This window comes from Micropterus dolomieu, linkage group LG01 (genome assembly GCF_021292245.1).
Source record: "Micropterus dolomieu isolate WLL.071019.BEF.003 ecotype Adirondacks linkage group LG01, ASM2129224v1, whole genome shotgun sequence".
Taxonomy (NCBI): Eukaryota; Metazoa; Chordata; class Actinopteri; order Centrarchiformes; family Centrarchidae; genus Micropterus; species Micropterus dolomieu.
In genome coordinates, this window is record NC_060150.1 from 4,292,516 (window position 1) to 4,312,822 (window position 20,307).

Here is a 20,307-nt window from a genome sequence, read left to right on the forward strand (position 1 = left end):
TTCCGGGAATATCGATGAGTAATCAATAAGTATTAGTGATTGGTTGCTGTTGATTTGTTATGTGTTTTTATTATATATTCTTATGACAAACCGGCTGGTTGGTACAGCGTCTACCCCCCAGAGAGGAAAACTGCCACATACAAATGTGTTAATATCATACACGAAAGAGAAATCATAACAGAAGCAAAGGATCAACAACACAGAGTAAACTCTGATTCCTTCGGTGTAGCAGCAGAGCAGGGGAGGAGAAAACAAAGAAATAAAGGGATATAGAATTATAGAAGGACTACGGAAGGAATTGTGGTGCGAAAGCCGGTGGGAAACTTGGAGGAAGGGAAGTGGACAAGAGCGCAAGCGGAGAGAAAAGGAAGAGAAGTCTCGGGTTGGCAGTTGTTGGTGCCCCGCCATGCAACATGAGTAACGACAGTAACGGAGGTGGGGGGCTTCAGCCCCTCTGGAACTTCAATGGTGAGTGAAAAGCTCAATTCATTTTGTAAACAGACACGTGCACAGTTGTTAATTAAGGCTTTGACCATTTACAGTTGGAAATGTCAAACAAAAGACGGTGTAGGTTCATTGTAATTATATTAACCAATTAAAAACATAAAATATGCGTATAATTTAGGATTTTAGAAGTTCAGAAGTTTCTGGACAAGTCAAACAACACATGGCAAAAGAAAAAAATAAAATAATGCTGAACACTGTGAAGCAAATAACGTGGAAATTTTCACAGCCAACTAATACTGACATGTAAATATGTGGCATTCTTTTAAATTATAGTAAATTAAACAAGGGCTGCATTTACTTATTATTCTGGCGTTGATGTTTTTTTCTACCTTTATAGCTAATAATTGACTGATAAAGTGCTCTTGGATCAGCAGGCAAGTGATACTTTGATATGTACATGATCAATATCAGCATCATGTTGAAAAGATGAGTCAGAATAGGGTTTTCTTCTTCATGACCATGTCTAAATGATGGAAGGGCATGTTGTTTTTTGGAAATCCAAACAGAAAGAGCAGCAGCTTTTCCTTTGGGGCAAAAAGGAAAAAGAGAAGAAAAGAGGTGGTGAAGGAGGAGATAATGAACACAGAGTGAGAGAAGACATGCAGAATTAGGTTTTCAGAGATTTAAAAGCCTGAATGAACCCCGCTGCCCCCTCTCCACCCTGCTCTTTTTATGAAATTTTCCCTCATCTTTTCATATTTTTATTGGAATATAAAAGTATCAAGGCTGCAAAAGAGCAAAGATGGATGCAAAGACATATAAATGGAATTATGTGTGTAAATGGATGGTGCAAATCAACATGTTGTGAGGATCCCTCAGTGTGTGTGTGTGTGTGTGTGTGTTTGTGTGTGTGGAAAGATAGTGAGAGACATAAGAGAGAGAAGGAGAGAAATGTGGGAAATGCAGTTTATAAACCATTAGAAGACATTCAGTGTACATCTGTCAAAAGCCACTTAGTGACTGAACATGTAAAGCTTTAGTTCAGGGCTTTTGTTTTGGTTAACTCATTCTTCTTTGTATTAGACTGCATGATCGTGAAAGACGTCAGGAGGTAGAGCAGGTTGCCCGCAAATTACAAGATTGGTGGTTCGATCCTTCAGTCTGCATGTCAAGGTGTCCTTGTTCAAGATACTAATCAGCTTCCGATGGCTGTGCAATCCGTGTGTGAGTGTGAATGTTAATTTCTGTTCTGATGAGCAGTTGGCACCTTTGCCGCTGCCATCAGTGTATGAATGTGACGTAGTTTAAAAAGCGCTTTGAGTGGTCGGAAGACTAGAAAGGTGCTATACAAGTACAGTCCATTTACCATACTGTATGGAAAAGCAAAATATTAAAGATTCACCTTACATTGGAGTCCAATATAATGGGATAAAAACAACTGCCTCAAAACTGAAGGAAAACTCTGACACCTCACTGTCAACAAAAACAAGTTTGTCAGAGGTTGCATTAATTGGCTGCTAGTTTAAAATGGCTGCTCACTAAGTGTATATGTTTATTAGAATAGTATTTAATTAAAGGTCTTTATAATGTGCATATTTATACATCTTAACTGACAAATTGCATGTACAAAACAGCATGTTGGTTGAATGAGTTTTTATGTGGTAAAAATAAAAAAAGGCCTTTCTGTCACTGAAGGAAAAGTGGAAGCAAGACTGCGTGATAGAATGAGTGACAGCTCTGAGATCCAGATAAAACATCGGGGGGTTGATGTAACAGTCCCCCTCCATTTTCTGTGATTCCTCCCCTGTCTCCTCCCCTCCATCAGCAGCTCTTCTGTTCTCCTCGCCTCCCTCTCTTCACCTCTTATGCCTGCTCTGCTAATTCTATCCTATTTACATCCTCGCTCCTGCAGAGAACAGATCCCCATGGTGTATAGGCATGCTTGTCTCTGTGTGTGTGTGTGTGTGTGTGTGTGTGTGTGTGTGTGTGTGTGTGTGTGTGTGTGTATATAGTTATTTGTGTGGATAAAAAATTTTGGATGGGGGTGTGTACACATTTTTGTGTATTTCAGCAAGCAGCGGTGTGTGTGGAGCATTCATTTCTTGTATGTATCTACTGTATGAGTGGGCATGTGTCTTTGTGTGTTTGTCTTTGCATCAAAAAACAAAAAAACAAAGCAAAAAACCAAACATGCATGCAGGTATGTATGTTTTTTACTCTGATCAGGTGAACTCTGAATACTTTTCATTTCAGCCATTTTGTCATTATTTGAGAGATCTCCCTATTACTAGTGTATGCTGATGCTTAATGCTCAACGCTATAACATGGGGCCACTATACGATGTGCGTGTCATGGGGTCACTATAACATGGTGTCACTATAGACCATGTGCATGTCATGGGATCACCATGGACCATGTGCGTGTCATGGGATCACCATGGACCATGTGCGTGTCATGGGATCACCATGGACCATGTGCGTGTCATGGGATCACAATGGACCATGTGCACATCATGGGATCACCATGGATCATGTGCGCCTCATGGGATCACTATATACCATGTGCACATCATGGGATCACCATGGATCATGTGCGCGTCATGGGATCACCATAGACCATGTGCACGTCATGGGATCACCATAGACCATGTGCACATCATGGGATCACAATGGACCATGTGCACATCATGGGATCACAATGGATCATGTGAGCGTCATGGGATCACCATGGATCATGTGCGCGTCATGGGATCACTATATACCATGTGCACGTCATGGGATCACAATGGACCATGTGCACATCATGGGATCACTATATACCATGTGCGTGTCATGGGATCACCATGGATCATGTGCGCGTCATGGGATCACTATATACCATGTGCACATCATGGGATCACCATGGATCATGTGCGCGTCATGGGATCACTATATACCATGTGCACATCATGGGATCACCATGGACCATGTGCGTGTCATGGAGTCAATATAACATGGGATCACTATATACCATGTGCGCGTCATGGGATCACCATGGATCATGTGCGCGTCATGGGATCACCATGGATCATGTGCGCGTCATGGAGTCAATATAACATGGGATCACTATATACCATGTGCGCGTCATGGGATCACCATGGATCATGTGCGCGTCATGGAGTCAATATAACATGGGATCACTATATACCATGTGCGCGTCATGGGATCACCATGGATCATGTGCGCGTCATGGAGTCAATATAACATGGGATCACTATATACCATGTGCGCGTCATGGGATCACCATGGATCATGTGCGCGTCATGGGATCACCATGGACCATGTGCATGTCATGGGTTCATTATGGACCATGTGCGGGTCATGGTGTCACTATAACATTGTGTCACTATAGACAATGTGCGTGTCATGGGCTCTCAATAATATGGGATCACTATGGACCATGTGCACATCATGGGATCACTATATACCATGTGCGTGTCATGGGATCACCATGGATCATGTGCGCGTCATGGGATCACTATATACCATGCGCACATCATGGGATCACCATGGATCATGTGCGCGTCATGGGATCACTATATACCATGCGCACATCATGGGATCACCATGGATCATGTGCGCGTCATGGGATCACTATATACCATGTGCACATCATGGGATCACCATGGATCATGTGCGCGTCATGGGATCACCATGGACCATGTGCATGTCATGGGTTCATTATGGACCATGTGCGGGTCATGGTGTCACTATAACATTGTGTCACTATAGACAATGTGCGTGTCATGGGCTCTCTATAACATGGGATCACTATGGACCATGTGCATGTCATGGGTTCATTATGGACCATGTGCGGGTCATGGTGTCACTATAACATTGTGTCACTATAGACAATGTGCGTGTCATGGGCTCTCTATAACATGGGATCACTATGGACCATGTGCATGTCATGGGTTCATTATGGACCGTGTGTGTCATGGGGTCACTACGGACCACATGTGACGCGTGGTGCCACTTGACGAGGTCAGCAGTCACCAGAACTGCTTGATAAAGGATCAATAACCATGACAACACTTACAGAGAGCAAAGAATATGAGAGACTCTACTATATAGCAACTTCGGACATGTCACATTCACCCCATTCTCCCTCTAAGGCGGAGGCTACTTGCAACGTGCTAACTGCACATCAGAATAGAACTGGACACACTCATACACCGATGGCACAGCCATTGGGAGAAATTTGGAGGATTGTGACAAGGACACATGCAGACTGGAGGATCTGGGGATTGAAGGATGCAATGATGACACAGCAATTAACAGTATAGGATGAACAGGTGCAAATAGCAGATGTGAAAAACATGCTCCATTAGTGGAATGCAAAGGCGATGTAGCATTTAGCTAAATTCCAGTGGCTTCCAAAGGATGAAACCAGTTACAGAAAGTTAATAAGAACATTTACTCAAGTACTGTACTTTAGTACAATTTAGAGGTACTTGTACTTTATGTGAGTATTTTCATTTTTTACTAGTTTATACTTCTACTCAACTGCATTTCAGAGGGAATATTGTACTTTTGACTCCACTACATTTATCTAAAAGATATAGTTAGTTACTTTTCAGGTTAAGATTTCGGTTTAGATTAGAACCTGCAACGTACTGCGTTATAACTCCGGAGTTACGGTGTAATATTTTGTAGGAAGCCGGAGCAGCCGTAGAGAACCTTAAGACTTATAGTCTTGGCATTCTTTCATCTAGAAACTCCATTCAGGTTTCTCAAACATTCTGAAAAATCACAATATTGTACAATATTCAGCTTTCTTAGAAGTTGTTTTCTTTTTTTTTTAAATGTTTCACATCTTTCACACAACATTGTAATGAACATATTTATTAACTAGGCCATAGGAATTTCACCCTTTGAGTAAATGACCTGGCGTTTGAGTGGTGCCTCTCAGCTTGATCTCTATTAAATGAACTGACCCAGGCCTGAGATAGCAACACATTCTTACTCCCAACTCGTCACATATGGGCTCTTGGTCAAGAACCCTTGGCGTCGCCTTTTAACGCCCTGGGTAGCCCTTTTTTTGACGTTCCTCGGTCAAGTTAGCAACAGTAAATTTTCAACGTCTGGATTAGACTTTCAAATTAAAAGTATTTGTTAACGTTGAAACATCACAATTTGGTTAGGTTTAGGCAACAAAAACACATTGTTAGGTTTAGGTTAAAATAACGATGTTACATACGTTACTTAACTTAAGTTAGTTAAGTAACGTTGCTTGCGTTACTTATGCAACTTATGTAAATTACATACTTTAAATAAAAACATTCAATGTTGACTTTTTGATGAATGTTTGGTTTCTGACCCACCCACCTCCTTACTTACAGCATTTTAAGGAAATATTGTGTGTAAAATATTATCAGGGCTGCTATTCACATAAATTATATTTTAATTAATTTATAAACCCGTGGACTTTGATAACTCCTCTTTTCTGCTCATGTTCTGCACATTCAAAATTGATCCTACATATCCGTGTCCACTGACATGTCGAGAAAAAAAACAATATTTAATCATTCCATCATCATTTGATGAGAATTCATATATTTATTTTTTTAGAAGTTTATCTGCCCTATACTCCGCTGTGCATTAGCTTGCATTATTACTGCTGATATGATAGAATCCCCTTCAGACCATCTGACAGACCATTTGGATGAGACAAGAAAGTGGAAATCTCACTGAAAACACTTCTGATCAGACATTAATCTCACCACAAATCCACACAAATGTTAATTTCACCATCTCCGATAAAGTGCAGCTCACTGTCGCTTCAGTGGAAAGCATCCTGGAGTAGTGAGAATTTAATTCAAAAGAAAGGCAGAAATATTATTTTATTTTTATTGGAGTGGTGGGGGAAGAGGTGGGGTGCGTAAAGAATTGAACATAATTTACAACTGTAGTTCAGCTATCATTGTCTACTCTGTTTCCACCCTGTTATGGCCTAGTTTTTGAGGACACGGCAGTTGCCATGTTGCATTCAGTGTGTGCCTGTGTGTCTGTGTATGAATGTGAATGTGTTTGTGTCAGCCCCAGATGTTACTGGCGCAATCCCTGTGAGCTGGCTTCAAAATAGGCACAGAGGGATGTAAAGTTGGAGAGAGAAGGAAGGATGCAGAGGCCCGATAGACGAATTAGGGGGTAGAGGTTTGACAAGAGGCAGATGAGGATTTACACCAACTGTTCAAACTAGATTGGACAACTAGTCTGGCCTAGACTGTAGATAGATTGTTTATTGTCCTTTTCCGAGGAAATTTGTTGCCACAGTCTATACGGAGCTTCACATTAAAATATATAAATCAACATAATTACATAAAAGACATCAGATTCAGCCACATTTATACACACTCCAGCCTTACAGGGATTGATTGAAACTGCACTGGAAATGATTACGGCAGGAAAACAAGCATTTCTTTTCACACAGCAACAAAGTAGTGAGAGAATTGTGGTATTTTTCAGATGTAATATGCTGTGAAAGTGCAAGATATTGGTTCATACTGGTCATATTGTTAGGGGTCCTCTTTTTGGGACCTAAAAAATGCTTCCGGACAGGATTTATAAATTGCCCAAAATGTGTGGGATTCGGCTTTTACTTTCTACAATCAGCATTTTTGCATTGCTTTGATCAGTACATTACATTTTACTCTTTGGTGTACTGACTTCTCACAGCCTGCTGGAAGGCTTCTCTTCTCTGCCCTCTCCACCGGCGGAGAGGCAGTAGGGAGAAGATCAGGCGCTTTTTTTATCCATTCGTGTGCACAAAGTTGTTCATCAATCAAAATCACTTTTCCTGAACTGACAAATCACAGCCTGGATGGGGTGGGACATTAAAAAAGGTTGACTGGTGCTGCAGCAAATATTCAAAGAGTTAACCTTGTTATGCATGAATGTTTCTCATTATAGACAAGTTATCACTTCATTAGCATCAACACATTAAAGACTAACCACCATGGAGACCATTTTTTTTGGACAAGGATTTAATGAATGACAACAATGTACCATAATGAAACTAATAAAGGTGCTAGCGATCTGTTAGCCCAAATGTAGGCCCTATTAAAGTTCAATAGCTGAATTTTAAGTTCGTTGTTGATGAGGAGTCTTTTGAGTTTAATGGCTGTCCGTATTTATTCGAGCCAAAGTGCACAGATGAATATTTGATCTGTGAATATACACCTAAAAAGTGACTCTTCAATAGCTGAATTGCTCAACAATCATTTGAACCTGTTCCATTATTCACAATAATAGCAGAACATTTGTTTGTTTTTTATCTTTACAGTCATTGTGGAAGCAACTGCAGCTACCCCCACTGAGTGACACATGGTACAAGGAGGCATAAGACATTGTTTATTTAACTGTGTATGCCTATCTATGCTATGTTGGTTTTTGTTTTTTATAAGTTTCCATCATTTACAATAATAATAAAAGAAGCACACCTGTGTTTCTGTATCTTTATTTGAAATATATATATTTTTAAAAATTGTTTTTAACAAAAGCAACATGGCATTACAATTTACACTGTGCTAGATCTATCATTCGACATTCCCTGTAATTTACCACATTTTCACCTGTACATTTTGTTGCCTGTGGTCTGCGAATGTTGGCGTTATGATTCATGATTGCAGTGCAGCCTCTTTTAAGCATACTTCAGCATGGAAGAGTGGTACACCTCCAGAAATCCTGTTTTGGTTCAAGTTTGAAAACCACAGTGTGTGCTACAACTACAGATGACAAATTACCTCATAATCAAGTTGGCAGAAATATTCCTACAACTACAAATAGATAAAGTAGTATTTTTCTAGCTGGGTGTAACAGTGTTAGGGCAGTGCAGACAATAGAACAGTGTTACTAGTCCTCACAGCAGTGGCCATTTTTTATTCAGTAACTGTTGAACAACACAGTTGAACTTGAATGAAACAAATCTGACTATGCACAAAAGGCATAGCATTGTGCTTGAAGCTTATCATCTGCTTCAAGTCTCAAAGGAGATTCTTTTCCACCACAACAGCTTTGAGAGCGTGGAAAGCAGCTGAATCTGCTTTGAGCCACGTTTTTCTTCTCCGCTCTATCAAGGCTGGGTGATGACAGGTGTACTCAACCCCATTCTCCTCCCATCTTTGCCACAAATATGAGCAGCAGTGACTTCAAACGATGCAAACAATCCTACAAAACTATGAACGGACTCCAAATGACACTTTTATCCTTCTATTATCAATATTAGATACGGGAAGAACATCTTTATCACAAAATCTTCTCCAGCAAAGCTGCGCTAATGTCTTTAAATTCCCCAAGTGCTTCACTTCCGCAGTAACTGCAAAGACTCCCACTCTCAGTCAGTCTGCCCTCTGCACAGCATCCAGCCCCGGATCCCACCGTGGCAAGAGAAAAGAGCAGCAGAACTTTCTTCTCACCCTGATCATCTTCTTATAGGCCTTTCTTAGGGATTTTTAAATTGGGGTTCTCTCTTCCCCCACAGCCACTTAAGTGGCAAGACATCTTCAGTCAGTTAAAGAGCCAGAAATGGTTTTTCAGTTGCTAGAAGCAGAAGTAAACAATGGTTATGTTATCGGTCCATTTCAGTCCTCTTCATTCACATTGTTCAGCACTAGCCTATTAGGATTAGCCACAAGAAAGTATTCAGGGAAGAAAAGATTAATCTTCGACTTGCCCGCACCCTCAGCCTATGCATACTCAACTTAATTTCCGAGGCGCTCTGCTGGATTTTGTTTTACAGAGTCAGAGTCTCCTCCATTCTTCATCTGCTGGATGATTTGCTGTCATAGATCCCCCGCATGACAATTCAGGCCCGTCCCTGTCCAAACTGAGACATTGTTTTCAGGCGCTCGGCATCCCCCTGCCAGACGAAAAAACAATAGGCCCAGGCATATGCTTGTAGTTTCTTGGGATCAGACTAGATTCCACTGACATGAATGTGCGCTTCCTAAGTCGAGAAAAGCATCCATGAGATGGTCGCTGCCAATAATATCACAAAACATCAGCTGCTCTCTCTTCTTGGCCATCTTAACTTCACCACGCGCACAAGCGGGAAGCTTCCGGTCTACAATATGAAGCGAATGCGGAAGTCCCTGAAACCTGCATTATGTTGAAAATCCAGCAGGGGGCGACTCTTCTGGTTGCAAAAAGAAGTCCGGTTCCATTAGAAATAATGGGAAAATGACCCTACTTCTCAGCTGAATAATTACCCCAGTAAACATTATTCTGATGAGTTTATGGTCTCGGTCGCTAGTTTCAAGTCTTCTTCAATACAAAATGATGTTCATTTAGTAAATTATGGTCCCATTAGTTTTAAAATAGACCACAAAGCAGAGTATATTTCAGGGCAGGATTATCTATGATTGACAAGTCGTTACCATAGCGACCTGTCAATCAGGCTAGAGCCGACTCGTACCCTCGGCACTGTGTAAATTTAACCAGCGCCGCTGAAAAAGCTTATTAGGAGTCGGCTGTTCACTTTGTCTGGTGAGTGCATTTAGTTTTAAGACTGTTGTTTGCTAGACAAAGTTATCAGCCCTGTTAAAATGACAGTTAATGTGAGTTACAGATGCACCTAGCAAATCAAGCTAGCTAGCTCCGCACCAGGCCGTTAGCTCCGCCGTATCGTCACTTCCGGGCACTTCTTGGTTGCAAAAACTCGACATGGTGTCCCCCTATTGGCCAAAACTTGAGGCTTCAAAACGGCAGTCCACAAACCAACGGGTGACATTACGATGATTACGTCCACTTCTTATATACAGTCTATGCATGCGCACCATTGCGCTATTTGATCTCACATTTACTAGATATGGCATCTTCAGTGTCAAATCTGCAAGATCTCATAGATGAAGGGTGCCACTCTGACCTATGATGCTCGATCACTGGAACAGCATCACTTTCTTCTATGATGAGTTTTTCACAGATGCTGCTCCATTGTTGGGTTTTTGTTGTTTTGTTTCTTTCCAAAGCCAGCCTCTTCTGAAATGTATGAGATATATCCCATTGCCATAGCATGCGATGTCTGGGGTCAACACTGGAAACGCATCTCAGTGCTATATGACAATGAAGCAGTTGTTGCCATAATCAATAGAGGCGCTCCTCATCTGAAGATATGAAGCCCTTCATGAGAAACACTACTTGGTTGTTCATCACTCATAACTTCATCATCACGGCCCGTCAGTTTGTTGGGGAGTTAATTGTTATCCAAATTCAGTGTAGGTCTGAAATGACCTTTTTCACTGCCTGCCACTGTGTCAGGTAGGACTGCCTCATAATAGTCGACTAAACCATAGGTCGATGAGACGTGTCTTAGCTGAAATACATTTCATTTGTTGAGTAGAAAAAAGAAAGAGGCCTCCCGTAACACACGGACCAGGTCTAAACACAGCCTCCGAGACCGATGGAGGCTGACGACAGGGAATACAGTACCAACATGATTTACAGCAGCTCTGACCAGGACTCTGACTGAGTTAATTTGTAAGTAACATTACACATCATCCATCGCAAGTAAATCCTGTTGTCATTCTAAGTTCAGTATATTTACACAAAAACATTACATGCATGTTTGCATGTCTTTCAGTACATAACAATCACCCAACCTTACTTAATAACAATCACTAACAACGATGCATTTCACCAGAAACCGTCAGATGACAATACAATGAGTGCTCAATACAGAACCCACAGTTCAATCACCAATAAATGAGTCCTCATTTTAGTTCAAATAAGTTCATATCTCAACAAAACCCTCCTCTTCTGGATCCTTGCTAGCAAGCAAAAAATACAAATTTTGCATTTCAACACAAAAGATGGCCAACAAAAATAAAAGCAAGTAATGCTTCTGGTAACCAGTAGACAAGCTTAGTCATTACCTCCTGTAGTCTGGCTAGTGGAGAAGGGTCCGGCTGTGGTCGGAAGACCAGGGGGCACAATGTGAAGGGGTGTGGCGTGAGCATTTAGTTAAACCCCTAAAATCAGAGCCTCTCAATAGTTCGTGTAAGTAAGCAACAAAATATAGCTTTAAAAAAATCTGATTGTTTAAAATCAGCACATCTGACTCAAATTAACATGTGCATAAAATATTAAGCATTCAGTGGATCATCCCCGCTATATTTGTGTATTTAGGAAATGTTACTTATCACACACATATAATCACATGATTGTATGTACATTGTAGTTGTCCACCGTGACCCTTTCTATCCCACATAGTGTGTGCGTGTGAACGCATGTATGTGCTGTGTGTGTCTAGGCCACTCATGTGCAGCACAATATGCCCTGCCTCCTTCTCATAGGAGTAGTTTTAATGGTGAAAGCACATTTAGCTCCTGGAAATCTGAGATCTCAGAGTTGCTAAAATGTTCCTGATTTCATCTGATGTTTTGCATTGTAAGAGGAAGTGCATCTCCGTCTCACCAGTCAAACAGTGACAACATGTTCTGTATTCTTCTGGATGCCATGATTTTTTTGTCTTCCTTTTTCGTTCGCCAGTTTGTGGTCACTGAGCCTGTACTTGGTTAGGATGTCTCTGCTTTCTATCTCTGACAGTAGAGAGATATTCTGACAATTCATAATCTCTTTCTTAGGGGCAAATAAAATTCTGGCTTTTAGGTACTCCATTCCAATGTTTCAAATAGGTTTCTTTTAGGGTTGCACGATTATGGCCAAAACGATAATCCCGATTATTCATATTGAGATCACGATTATTATTCATTGGTTTTAGGTACAACATATTTATATTGAACTTTCAAATTTAAATAAACAGACAACTGTTTTCACATCCATGATGTGCAGCATTTCTGCTAATGTACAAATCTTTGCTTCAAAATAAGACTGGTTCTTAAAGTGCATCATGTCCTCTAAGCAAAATATAAATAACATTTTATCCGGAAAGTCCACTGAGTCCAGCTACTGCTGCGCCACGGTTTTGTCCCTGTCCTCTGCACAGCGTTAACTTCCACTGGAAACGTTTCAGGACCTGAGTACATTGTTGGCTTGTTGTTATTTTGACCTTTTTGTGCTTCTACCTATGGCTTCTACTCTGCTGACCAGCAAGGGCTCTTTGCGAGACGGGTTTTTTTCGGTTGTCTTCACAGCTGCATCTCCCCCAGGGAGCATTTCAGAATCAGAGCAGTTTCCCTGCCTGATTTTGCTGACATGTTTAGAATTTGTTGATTTGGTAATCAGAGCTTGATTTTAGATAAATGGTTCTTTTTTGTCTGTTTTAACTGTGTTTTTTGTTGATTTATGATCGGGAGCATGCACAGGGTGTTTTAGTTTGAAAATTGACCAGATTCTCTATGCCGTTCTGTGTTTGACTTCCTGCCCAGTTTGATCTGCTCTGTGCAACTTGACGCGGCTTCTGTAGACTCAGGCGCAGCGGGCACATGCGGACTCGTGGACTTTGATGTCTACTCTGGACTGTAGCAGCAGGAGGGTGCACGTGCAGCCAAATCGCCCCCCTTGGCTGTAAGTTTAGGAAACACTTGATTACTCACGTGGTTTACTTTGATATGGTGTTTGGAAAGCAGCGGCGTTGTGCTGGTGAGAGCGTGTCTGAGACGGGGCAGTAAGTCTCAGCACCAGCTGACTTAGGGGACTTTTCTGGGCAAATGATCAGTCGTTATCTGCCTAATTCTGCTCTACATGCATTTGTTGGTGTTTGCTTGTAAAATGTATCTGCAGAAAAAGATTCTGATGGATGTTTTCCCAATGGATATAGCTATGATGAGTGACTGAAATTGATTTTTAAGTGTTTTTGCCTTCTACATGATTTGTATGAACTTTTTTGTTCAAACCTAAGAGAACATTTCAGTTACGAGAAAATTTAGACAGGCCATGTAACCAAAACACTTCACTAAGCACAAATTTAGCTATCTCTCTGGGTGAGGGTAACTTAGGCAGAGGAACACAAAGAGCGGATTTGGAGAAACAATGTGAATGAAGTCCTGTGAGATGTGGGACCATGGTTGATGGAAAACTGGAAGGGGCTGAAGCATGAAGAGAAACCTTGTGCTGGGAACGTACTTGGCAGGCAGCTATGCATTCCTGAGTATCTGACTCCATTGTGGCGTCACCAGAATCACTTCTGGACCTCCAAAACACCAGGTTGCAACTGATTCTGGGTTTGTAAGCATGGCTAGAGGCATGAACCAACTGGAGAGTGGAGGGGTTGTGGGACAAAAAGCAAGACTTGAACAGGCCAGCAGACAAAGGGCTGAGGGTCTTCATACAAAAGGAGGTAGACCGGTTGGCCCATTAATTGGAAGATTGGCAGTTAGGTCCCCGGCTCCTCCAGTCTGCATGTTGAAGTGTCCACGGGTAAGTTACTGAACCCCAAAGTAATTAATGAATGTTTAGTTTCTGTTTCTGATGAGCATTTGGCACCTTACCCTCTGCCGCAGTGTATGTATGGATGTGAATGTGACATGTTGAGTAAAGCGCTTTGAGTGGTCTGAAAACTATAAAGGCGCTTTACAAGTAGTCCATTTACTATTCACACAGAGACCAAGGGACTCCAGCATGCTCTGTGCAGCGTCCCACTCGTGGTCTCCTCAAATAAAAATGATAATCACACGAGCCAAGCTTTCATCCATGTGGGAGTTGCGATTGGTCTCCAACACTGTGGGTGCTATCGACCAAATCACAGCAAGGAGACAGGAAGCCTGTCGTTTAGGAAGAAAGCAGGGAAAGCAGAATGTGACGGTTCTTAATAAAAATGATGCATGTCGCCACTGCACAGCTCATGTGCAGGTTTCTACTTACTTTTTAAGTTCTTCTGGTTTTTATAAATGTGTTTGTTATCTGATCATCTATGTGTTTTGGAAGGTGGCAGAAATGGAACGGACCGGCCTGGTCTGCAGACCTGCAGACCTGCAGACCAGGCGTGTGCCTGTTTAAATTTCGAGAGGCACGTTCTGGGTCCTCTGTTTGCAGAGCATACAGCCATCTTAATACGGAACTATGTGTGCAGTAAAGTGGAGATTAGGTGACTGATAAAGGCAACACTTAGAACTACTGAGGGTAGAAGAGGGTCTGAAATGTACATATTATTTTTTTGTGTCCAGTCCCCAATTAACGATGATTCAGCCATTTTGTAGTACAGACAGTGTTTTATCCATGCAGGGAAAAAGACTGACAACAATCCTGTTGGCTGAATAATGCGCTGACTCCTCCGGTAAGTCAGTAGATGTTCCTGTTGTCCTGTGCCATAGGGAAAAAAAGAAAGAATTTGACAGCCAAAAACAGTGTGTATGGTGTGTGAGATGGAAGATGGACAGAAATACACTGAAAAAACTATGCTGATTGGGATTGATATTTGGATTTGCTGCCAACTCAAAGTCATGGTCATTCACTTCCTTAAACTCTACCACGTGCTATTAAACCAATGTTAGTCATGTTTGTCTTAGTTGGTCGATTGGTTGGCGAAGACTCAAACAGACTTGCCATTTTGTGCCTGTAGACAGATTTGTCTTCCAACAAAACCGAGTAAAGGGAAGACAATGCAGAAAGCTGGAACCAAAATGATGAGATAGATGAACTACCCTGATAACAACGTTCAAAGATGTTGCTTTGACTGGAGGAAAAACCATTGCTTTGAGGGATTATGTATGTCTGATGATGGCTTCTTTTAAACTGAGGGGGGCAACATTTTAGTCTCTTGCTCAAAAATCAAGGGGAGAGAGAAATGGCATTAAGAACTGGGGAGATCAGCTCCATTACAGTGTAAATGTGTTAAATAGAACAGCTAATGTTGCTAGTATGCACACACACATTTACACGGTTACATGCATAGCCATACTGACACAGAGTGCTGCACTGTGCTTGGGGGGTATAATACAAACTCTCTCTCTCTCTCTCTCACACACACACACAAACATTTTTTAAACTGGAACAAGAACAAACCAGTGGCTTGACCGGAGGAAAAAGAGGGAGATGTAGAGATGAAGAGAAAAGAAGGAGAGTGTCTACAGACGGACAGATGAAGGTACAGAGACATTTAAAAAAAATGTAATGTAAATGAGACAGTTAGTAGATTCCTGAAACACAGAATCAGACATACCAGACTTCCTCTGACCTCAGTATAATTTAATAAAATTAGACTTGATTGTTTCATTGGGATTTCTGTTGATAATTACTCTTAAACTAGGCATCTAGATGCAGGAGGAAAAAGAACCCAGTAATAAAAAGCAAGTTCCACATAGAGATGTAAAATAATAGTAATGGTAAGAATATAAATATTAATAAAAACATAGTGACAGTAATAATTACAACAATAGGACTAACATTGGTAATTGTAGCAGTGGGTGTCGCGCAGCAGCATGGGAGCAGCTGTAAAGAAGCAGTGACAGCATAGATTCTACTCAGCCGATCTGGTGCACTTCCGCCACTCTGGATTTGATGTCATCGATGTTTGTCGCATCGGGATTGACACAAAAGACACTTTGCTATCCGACTTGAGCAGCCAGTGCATCGAGACACATCTGTAGCAATCCAATTTGCAAAAATCACATTTCATGTGGTTATTTGCTGTCCAGTCTTTCTAAAATCAATCAAAAAAACGGATTTGGGTTGAATAATTGGCCTCATTCACCAACCGTTCTTAAAGAGGTGGTATTATCTCCTTTAGTATCTCCTGTTATTGAGTTATATACCTTTTTTGTGCATTTAATAAGTTTGCAAAGTGTAAAAGCCCAAAGTCCAGCCCAAAGGGAGTTCCCATCTCCCACAGAAAACTCTGCTGTGAACTGCTTGAAAACAAAACAGCTGCTTGGAAATGCGCCTCATATAACGCTCGCCAAGCAGCTACTCCGACACTCAAAAACACCGGTGGAAAAACACTGAGCTGCAACACACTCCTCCTCTCTCTTCTAAACACTATGAAAGATACATTTGTTACAGATTAATAACTCACCACTCTGAAACTCTTGCTCCAGTCTGTTTCCAAGCTGGTCGGCAACATGTAAAGCTGAACCGAAGCTCACAGAATCAATGCACACTCAAGAGCACTCACACACAATTGAGAGCTGACATCTTTGTGCAAAGTAAGTAGTTATTCCAATTTGAAAAGTAAATGTGTTTGTTTCTGTGTGTGCACATGGCCCTGCCGTCTCCTGCCCTTTTATTGAGATTAACGGGGCGTTTAATTATGCTAAATAGGAGAAACGGGGATGCATTTACACTTTTTGAAGACAATGGGATTCATCTTTCTAAGACTGCTGAGACACAGCTGAGAACAATTGTGCAGTTTAAGAATATGTCATGAATCAGGCGTAGACTTTTCTTAGGAATATTCTTAAGAACAAATTGAAGAAAACAACTTTTTATATTGATGCCACTGGTCTGATCATTTTGCTGCTACTCAGCTCATTAACACTGATCAGTGCAATTGGAATCTAGCTGATCTTAATCATGTTTGAAATCTGTGCTGAGCGTGTATGAGTGAGTGTGCTCTCCCACCTCTAATGTCTTTACGATATTGCACCAAGAAATTAAAAATGATTATTGGATATTGTTGTAAAAATGAATGTGAGCCATGTGTCTCTGAAACTCCAGATGTCTTACACAACATGTTTAATGGAGCTCGGCCGAGGAGACCGTAGCATCAGCATACAGAGTGTGAACACAAAGCATAACCAACAAAATCTGAAGAATCCCTCCTGGTCCACAATATTTATCTGTCAGCTATTCCATAGTGTGTCTGGTCTTTCTTTACAAGTTCATCTTTAACTGACCTAAATCTGAACAGCCAATCTGCTGGATGTTAGTCACGGTGAAATCTGAAGGTCTCATGTACTGCATTCGAAGCGGAGACAGTGAGTCTATAAACATGCGAGACTCCAAGAAAACACAGTTATCTGCTAGCCTTCAGCCTCAACTCCAGCGTCTCCCTATCAGCCGGCTGTCATCACCCTGACAGGGAGAGGGACGGAGGCAAAGGGCTTTGTCTAAGGAGTCAAGGATCAGTCTACTTCTGGGGCATGCGTGACCTGTAAATGACCCGTATCTCGCCCAAGGGCGTGGAATTTAGTGGGGACAATAGGGAAATGTCTTGACCAGTATCCAGCGACCACTGATTTGTCCCTAGCATTAATTTTTATCAAATAACTAAATTAGGGCTGGGCAAATTAACACGTTATTATCGCGTAAACGCATTAATGAATTAACGCTGACAGTTATTTTATCGCATGTTAACGCAGTTTGTTTTTAAAATTATGATTATTTTGAAAGTCCGTTGCTCACTGGCTCTGAATACACATAGGCCTACAGTCAAACCATGGGTCACAGGAGGGGTGGGATGTTGATCAGCCTGCAAATTACCCACCTAACCAAGCAGCTGAGGGAGGCTTCGGCAGACTGCAGCATCAGTCTCTCTTCCAATGATTTGTGCTGAATGTTGCATACAAAAAGTTCAAGACAATGTAATGTCGACAGCGTGTGCGTGAGGCAAAGCACAACCACGAACGCACCCGCTTGTCGCTACACCTCGACCACTTTACCTCACACTAACAGGGAAACTTGCTACTGAACATAGACTCTTTATGCTGCTCCCTGATAAAAGAAAAATGTTTCTGCTGATACCTGTTCAGAAAAAAAAACAAGACAACTAGACTCGTTTTAACAAGCTAGATAAAAGGTAATGCCGTGACAGTGGCAAATAGCTTTGGTTTAATATTTCATTTGATTACGTTAATGTTTAAGTTGAAATATTTTATTGCTACTGTGTAAAGGGAATACTGCTTTTGTATATAAAGCAGTACATTTAAACTAAAAGTATGCAATACACTATTTTAGAATTCATTATTCAATTTTGCGCGTAACAATGCGATGAATCACGATTATCGCAAGAAAATCACGCAATAAATCACGATTAAAAATTTTAATCGTTGCCCAGCACTAAACTAAATATAACCACTGTTCATCCGTCAGCGTGTAGTCAATGTATTTGGTACACAAACGGTTAACAGCTCAATCAATTTTCAACTTTTAAAGGATTATGTCCTCCCCCCTCACATGCCTCACCGTGGTTTGGTCCACTGCCTACATTTTTCAGATCTTTAGCGACTTTATTTCTGAAAAAGTGAATAGTGACAAATCTAGTGAGTTATGCAGACCATCTAGGGGAAAGTCAGAAATATACAGGGGTCATCAGAAAATTACCTTCACAGATTCTTTAAATAAAGAAATTCTTATTTATTTTACTCTTTTACTCTATTTTACATTCTCCTACTATTCTATCCTCTCCTGTCCCACAACAATAAACGCATGAATCATCAAATAATTAACATTAACGTCAACATTAACGTTACAGCGAACCACCGCCACTGCTTTTGATGAGTTTCTCGACATCTTCAGTGATGTTGAGAGGTTTTCAATGTAGTGAGCAGGTGGTCATTTGAGTGGGTTCCTATTAAAATGTGTATAAATTGTAATAAACCCGTCTTTAGGGGTGGGTGATATTGTTAGGATTTTATCGATACTACTACTACTCTCATCAGTTCAGTCCTTTATAAATAACCTTATTGGTTCATAACTTAAAGTACTTTTTAAAAAATATATTATTAAAAAAATAATGAATTCAGAACAGGACTAGAATTTAATATTTTAAATACAACTAACTGTTCTTTATAGAGCAGCTCCAGTTATGTGAACAGCAGCAAAATCAGTATATACCCTGTACATACACTATTTACGCTGTAGCAGCTAAATCTAAACTACATAGACTCTAACTGACGTCACCGCCATGACTACTTTTACTACTTACACTTGAGTAATTGGTTTTGCAAGCTAACAGTACTTTTACTTACAGTTTACTTACAGTATTACAGTTTTTTACCTACTCTACCCACCTCTGATCAGGGCAAATAGTTAGTCAACAACTTGTCAGACTGCTCGTGTTTGTTTCCCTGTCAGACTTTGTTGTAGCATTCCCAGATCTCCACAGTTACTTTGAGTGAGTACAACGTTATCATAATCAATAAAGACCAAATCTACAAAATATAAACCGAAGTTGTAATAATCCAATTGTGTAAAGACTTTCTATGTTTTTTTTTCTCCCAAAACTTTAACAGCGTAATTTTTAGGTCTCTTGGGGTGAAATAATTGCATTAATGTTTTGTTTTCTGGTGCGAGCAGAAGAATAATTTGTTACTGATCTTGACATAACAGGCTTTGTTCACACCCACGGTCTTTAAAGCTTTCTGTACTGTATCTGTACTGTGGCCTGCCCACAATGGGCCAATAATTAGGATGATGCTGTGAGTGGGAACTGTGGGTTTAGTGTGGGTTTGCTCCAATCCACACTTACAGCAAAAAAACACCAGTGGCCCCACAGGGGCTTGTTTGCTGGAAAACAGCCAGACCAGCTTCGTTCCCTAAGGACCATTTTGGTTTTCTTGCTCTTTTTGAGTCCTGTCTTAATGATGTAACATGTATATTTTGCTTTCAGCATTTAGAAGTATGAGAGGAAGGTCACGTCAATCTTCACCTGTTTCTTCTCTGGGGAGATTCTGTGGGGGAGACAAGAGACAAGAAAAAGACTAATCATAGCGTACAGAGCATAAATATTTCAAACATCTCATTAAATGCATCTGTCACAGTTTGGGGGATTTTTGTATTTCCTTGTGCTTCCTGTTTTATTTTGAAGTTGGTATGTCTCCGGTGTCTTGCTTTGTTTCCTGTCTGTGCTGTTTGCCTAATGTGTGTCACCTGCCTGCTTGTGTGTGTTTGTATATATAGTCCTTGTTTCCTCCCTGCTCTTGTTTTATCGTTTGCTCATGATGTTTAGTGCGTCTGCCTGTATTTTCAGATCTAAAGCTGCAGTCTG

General features: G+C 40.9%; 1 protein-coding gene across 1 annotated transcript in view; it reads left to right on the forward strand.

Moving 5' to 3' along the window:
* The first annotated feature begins 367 nt into the window (after nt 1-367).
* Nucleotides 368-20,307, forward strand: part of LOC123978827 (muscarinic acetylcholine receptor M4-like) — a 45,803-nt gene continuing 25,863 nt past the window's right edge. Inside the window, exon 1 of the mRNA XM_046062349.1 lies at nt 368-468. Within this exon, the coding sequence (XP_045918305.1) occupies nt 414-468 (55 nt within the window). The 5' untranslated portion in view covers nt 368-413. The remainder of the gene's footprint in view (nt 469-20,307) is intronic.